Genomic DNA, 6,350 nt, shown 5'->3' on the forward strand with positions numbered 1-6,350 from the left:
AGGGGAGGGACCTTTTATTTCTGCCACTCCATTTCCTGTTGATGTTCTCAATGGTAAGAAACCATGGTAGCTTAGTTAGGGTTTCTTTTACTGTGATAAAACACCATGAGCAAAAGCAACTTGGGGAAGAAATGGTAAATTTCCTAATTACAAAGGATGTGAAACACTTAATATATTTCTTAGCCATTTTTGTTTCTTCTTTTAAGAGCTCTATTCGGTTCCATGGCTCTTTTTTACTTGTATCATTTCTTGTCTTGACTCATCCTTTTGTTTGGTTTTAGTCCTTTGAATATTACCCCTTTCAGATGTATATTGATATTGATCCTCTTTCAGACATATAGCTGGCAAAGATTCCCTCCTAGTCTGCAGGCTTTTCCCTCAGTTGATTGTTTCCTTGGCTACGCAGAAGCTTGTTAGTTTTGTGAGGTCTCATCTCCAGTGGTTGGCTCCTGAGCAAATATTGTCCTCCCCTGAAAGGCCTTTCTTCGAAGATCTAGTCTTCTAGAGTCTGCCTAAGTTCCCAGCCATCACTTTCAGCCTGCTGGGTTTCACATGAGTGTCATTGGGCCATTTGGAGTTGATTTTGTGTGCAGGGTGGTAGGGAGAGGTCTAATTTCATTCTCCTGCATGAGGACCTCTAGTTCTCCCAGCAGGACTTGGTGATATTTCCTTTGGGCATGTGCTTTTGGGTGGTATAGCTGCAGCTCTGTAATACAGCTCAAAATCTGGACCAGTAATCCCTGTGCATTGTTCTTCTGCTCAGAATTGCCTTGCCTATCTGAGCTCTTCTGTTTCCATATGGATTTTAGTATTTCTTTGCTAAAAGTGTTATCATTTCTAGTTTTCGGGGAGAATTTTTGGGATCGCTTATATATCTCTTACCATACCATCTGAAAATAGAGATAGTTTGATTATTTCTTCTCCTATTCATATCATTTTAATTTTCTCCTTTGGTCTATTGCTCTGGCTAGTGCTTCAAGTGCTGTGTTGAAATGAGTGAGGACAGGTGGTGGCCCTGGATCCTTCCTAATTTTAATGGCATGACCTTGAGTTTTTCTCCATTGAGGATGATGTTGCCTGTGGGTTTGTCATATATAGCCTTTATTATGTCGCAGTGCGTTCTCTCTGGATCCCCTGGAGCTGTGTACTAGGATGCAAACTTGGGTCCTCTACAAGAGCCTCACGCATGTTCTCTTAACTGCTGAGCCATCTCTCTCACCCCACTTTTTGTTTTTGTTTTTGAGACATCTCTTGTAACACAGGCTGGCCTTGAATTCCTGATCCTCTGTCTCTCCCTCCCAAGTCTTTGATTTGCACCACACGCCCCAAAGTATTTTAAACTTCTGCAACACACACACACAAAGTTATATTTTCTAGTGTACAAGTTGAGCTTGGCCTTTGTGAATGATCCCTCTCCTGCCTTGTAGAATATTCAAAAGAGGTTCTGCTTCCTAACCTGTGATGCAGCCAGTTACCTTGGAGATAACCTCCGGGGAATCGGATCCAAATTTGTCAGCTCATCCCAGATGCTTACCTCCTGCTCTGAATGCCCTACACTGTTTGTGGATGCAGAGACTGTGAGTATCCCTGCCCTGCTCAGCAGGGTGGAACATTTGTGTAGAGATTTGTTATTATAGCATGTGTGTGTGTGTGTATGTGCGTATGTGCATATATGTATGTGTGTATATGTGTGTGCATGTGTATGTGTGTGTGAGTGTGCATATGTATATAAGTGTCTGTGTGCGCACACGAATACATGCACACGAGGGTGCACACTTGCTTATCTGTGAAGGTCAGAGAACAACTTTAGAGACTTGGTTCTCTCCTTCCACTAATGGGTTCCAGGGATCAAACTCAGGTCCTCTCATTGGCCCATTTTAAAGACACTTTCAAAGCTGTGAGCAGAATAGAATTGTCACATGACTCCTGATGGGCCCTAGGTCTGCAGATTAATTAGTGAACATTGCCATTAGAAGCCAAGGCATTTTAGAGAATTAGGAACAATCTAGCACTAGGCTCCTTCCATCTCCTCAGCATGTCTCCTGAGTTATTCTAACTTTGCCAATTGTGCATATGACTCTCACAGGGGTCACCTGGGAGCCTCTAACTGACTATCAGGTACTATCAGGTCATGATTTTATGAAGAAAACTTTGCAACACTGCCTTGAATTTTTCTTCTCCAGACACAGCCTCCCAGGTTCTCAGGCTTATGGTCGCCTAAAAGAGGCCACAAAGTCAATCTCTCCCACAACCTGATTGGTTCCTCAGCCAGGGATGCAATATGAAAAATAATTCCATCTTAAATTATTTTAAATGCAAATTAAATACAAAGTTAGTTTACAGATCTCTCTGGAGGTCTGTCTTCTATAGCAAAACAGGAAATATTACTGATCTTGATCATAGAGTCATACATAAAATAGGTATCACATCTTACCATTGGTTTCCAATGGAAGGCTTGGATTATAAACTAGTTTCCAGTTCCAGCTGTAGCCAAAGTGAAAATTCCTTACTTTTCTATCTCCTTTTTTTTCTGTTTGTATACTAGACGTTCCTGTTGGCACTTTCATCCGTTTTTAAAGCAAACTGTTTTCCTGTCTTTAGCTCCTTTCCTGTGGGCTCCTGGACAAGCTGAAGTTCAGTGTGCTGGAACTGCAAGAGTATTTGGACACGTACAACAACAGGAAAGAGGCCACGCTCTCGGTAAGCCTGTGTTTCTGTGCATGGCAGTCAGTTACAATGGAAAGAGCACAGCCGTGTGTGTGTGTGTGTGTGTGTGTGTGTGTGTGTGTGTGTGTGTGTATTGCCTGTTCCTGTTTCAGAGTGACAGAACTACATTTAAGACTGGCTGTACCAGCCGGGCGGTGGTGGCGCACGCCTTTAATCCCAGCACTTGGGAGGCAGAGGCAGGCGGATTTCTGAGTTCCAGGCCAGCCTGGTCTACCGAATGAGTTCCAGGACAGCCAGGGCTACACAGAGAAACCCTGTCTCAAAAAACCAAAAAAAAAAAAAAAAAGACTGGCTGTACCCAAATGCAGGTAACTTTGGTCAAAAGGCCAAAAGGCTCAAATAGAACCAAGGAAAGAGCAATCAATGTTCAGCTTTCAACTTTACCCCACTAAGGTCCCCACCAAGAAACCAGCACATACGTTTGGGTTTTTGTTTATTTTTAAAGATTTATTTATTTTATGTATGTGAGTACACTGTTGCTGTCTTCAGACAAACCAGAAGAGGGCATCAGATCTTATTACAGATGGTTGTGAGCCACCATGTGGTTGCTGGGAATTGAACTCAGGACCTCTGGAAGAGCAGTCAGTGCTCTTAACCACTGAGCCATCTCTCCAGCCCCAGCACATACATTTGTAACTGCTCAGTATGTCCCTCGAGATGCATTAGAACTAGTTCCCTTTATCCAAGATTTGAATTTAGATCTCTAGTCTGTGATAAAGACCATGGCCAGAAGTACTTGGATTAGAGACAGGCTTGTTTGATTCTTAGAGGTCATTATGAAAGGAAGTCAGGGTAGGAACCTGGAAGCAAGAACTGAAGCAGAAGCCATGGAGGAGTGTTACTTATTACTGGCTTGCTTTCCATGGCTCTCTCAACCTGCTTTTTTACATCACCCAGGACCACCTGCCTAGGGCTGCTACTGCCCACAGTGGACTGGTTTTTCCCATATCAATCACTAGTTAAGAAAATGCCCCCATAGACTTGCCAGCCGATTGATCTGATGGAGTGGATTTCTCAGCTGAGATTCCCTCCTCCAAGTTATGTCTATGTTTGTGTCAAGTTGACAAAAAAAGGTAACCGGTGCCCCTCCTTCTTGTGTTAGCTTCACACAGATCCTCCTCTGCTCTGAGCAGCTTTCTCTCCCTGTCCTCATGGCTTCGCTTGGTTCTAGTTGTTACTCTTTACTCTTTTATCCCCCACCTCCATGATAGATCTAGAAGCCATTCCGTGCAAACCGCCTGCTTTCTGACAGGGAGCGGCCCAGAGACTCAGGGAGTCAGCTGTAAAAAAATGTGACAAGGTGTATGTATGACACCTATTGTATCTATGACAAGGTGTACATATGACACCTATTGTATCTATGACAAGGTGTACATATGACACCTATTGTATCTTTGTCCTCCAATAAAATTCTCCAGACACTGTAAGAAAGAATATAGATTTAAGTCAGATGGACTTCAGTTCAAATCAAAGCTCAGTTACCATCTCTTATTGGTCATCTGATAATAATATCTCATTTGCAAATTACTGTGAAGTTATGAGTTATGACAGTCATAGAAGCTGTCATGTCCTGAGTCCATTCTGTATGGCTGACAGCTCACTGACTTGCATATTTTCCCTGATTATGCGGTGGTGGTGGTGGTGGTGGTGGTGGTGGTGGTGGTGGTGGTGGCGGTAGTGATCTCTTGTTTCGATTTTTTAGAGACAGGGTTTCTCTGTGTAGCTCTGGCTGTCTTGGAACCCTGTAGACCATGGCCTCAAACTCAGAGATGTGCCTGCCCCTGCTGGAATGCGGTTATTATTCTTATCCCCCATGAGTTTTCTGAGGGCAAAAGTTCTGAGACTGCACCATAACTCCCGAGTCTTATTTCTGTGGCTTGCCACCTACCCATATTTACCAGCTGTCAGCTGATCAGAACAATCCTCTCTCTCTGGCTGGTCAAGCGAATTAACCTGTTGGTGTCAGGTGGGAATTTCAGGGCTCACTATGTTGTATCTGAAGAGCCTATTTCACACCTGTGTAAGTAGTACCCACATGCTTATGTGGAATCTCCATCAAAATGGCTGAGCCATGGCTGTAATGGCCTTTCTTCCAGGGGCAGAAGCCTGCCCCATGGCAGCCTCCTGATCACAATGGAGATGAAGTGCTTACGCAGCAAGACCAAAATATTCTCACTTGTGAGAAGTGTTAGTCCTATTTCCTAATTTTAGCTGTATGAAATTATTCTAACCATGTAAATGTAGGGGGGTGATATTTAGAAAACAGTGCCCAGTCCAGCTTGTTCCCGGGCAGCCACCATGTTCCCTATGCTCCTTGGCTCTGACTGGGGCTCCGGCTAGCTAGATGTGCAGGCCCTGGCACCCACAAGACACCAGCATGGGGGATGACTCTGCCAATCCCCCACGCTGCATCCAGAAAGCTCGGCTGAACCCCAGACAATATCTGCCATCCTCGCAGTACCCGGTAGAAATGAGACTCTTATAGTTTAATGATCATCTAAAGGATTTATATATTTAGAAATGCTCAATCAACAAGATGCCCACACATTAGAGTTGTCACCCAATATCTAACCTTTTGATAGAAGTTGTTACCCAGGACAGCTGTCGACCCATCTGTGGTTCTCCATCACTGATAGCCTCCTTCTTCTCCTCCCCTTCCTCCATTTCTCCCCTCCCCTTCCACTCTTCTCCCAGCTCCACCTCCTCTTCTACTGCCTAATCACCGAGCTCCACTGAGAATACAATGTAGCAGTATAAGTATCCTGCTACATATAAGTATTTATTTTCATTCATACCAAAATCAGGAATGATCTAGTTTAAAAAACAAAACTCAAGACCAGGCTGGCCTTAAATTCAAATATCTGTCTGCCTCTGTCTCCCAAGTGCTAGGATTAAAGGCATGTACTACATGTGGTCATGAAATTTTATTTTAAGGGACAAGAGAGTTTAGACAGCAGCAGTTTAGAGCACTGGCTGCTATTGCAGAGGACCAGATTTGGTTCCCAGCATCCATATGACCATATAATGGCTCACAAGCGTCTGTAACTGTGATCCCAGGAAATCTAACCCCTCTCTTGCCCCACAGGCACAGGGCATATCAGGCATATATATAATAAAAATAAGTAAATCTTACAAAGAAATTGTGAACCTATGGCAAGTATTTTAATTTCAGCAAATCTTTAACCTTTCAAGATTCCTTTCCTAAAAGTCATTCCAGCAAACTTGTATTTACTCTTGTTAGAAGCCTGATCAAGTCTTCCTGGCAAACTCCACAATTTAAATGTTCTCAGGACATCTGTGGATCTACCCATGTCTCATGTCTCTTTTTCTTGACAACAGTGGCTTGCCAACTGTAAGGCAACATTTGCAGGTGGCTCGAGAGATGGAGTGATTACCTGCCAGCCGGGGGACTCGGAAGAAAAGGTAATGAACGCTTGTTAAGTAAGAGTATGTCTCTCCTGTGGTCTGGCTCTGTGTTGGTTTTGAGCCTCACAGAAGCATGGAGCTTGAGAAAGGAAGAGGAGGAAGAAGCTGTCTTCCACATTTACATGATACCAATAGGGGAAGATAGCACACCCATACCATGCATGGTTGTGTGTGCATCTATATCATGAATGGTTGTG

General features: G+C 43.7%; 1 protein-coding gene across 1 annotated transcript in view; it reads left to right on the forward strand.

Moving 5' to 3' along the window:
* Fry (FRY microtubule binding protein) overlaps positions 1 to 6,350 on the forward strand; it is a 388,166-nt gene that overhangs the window by 366,935 nt on the left and 14,881 nt on the right. The window contains exons 55-57 of the mRNA XM_028779754.1: positions 1,428 to 1,577; positions 2,602 to 2,700; positions 6,067 to 6,150. Of these exons, the coding sequence (XP_028635587.1) occupies positions 1,428 to 1,577; positions 2,602 to 2,700; positions 6,067 to 6,150 (333 nt within the window). The remainder of the gene's footprint in view (positions 1 to 1,427; positions 1,578 to 2,601; positions 2,701 to 6,066; positions 6,151 to 6,350) is intronic.

Source organism: Grammomys surdaster, unplaced genomic scaffold, assembly GCF_004785775.1.
Source record: "Grammomys surdaster isolate TR1022 unplaced genomic scaffold, NIH_TR_1.0 362, whole genome shotgun sequence".
NCBI classification, from domain to species: Eukaryota; Metazoa; Chordata; class Mammalia; order Rodentia; family Muridae; genus Grammomys; species Grammomys surdaster.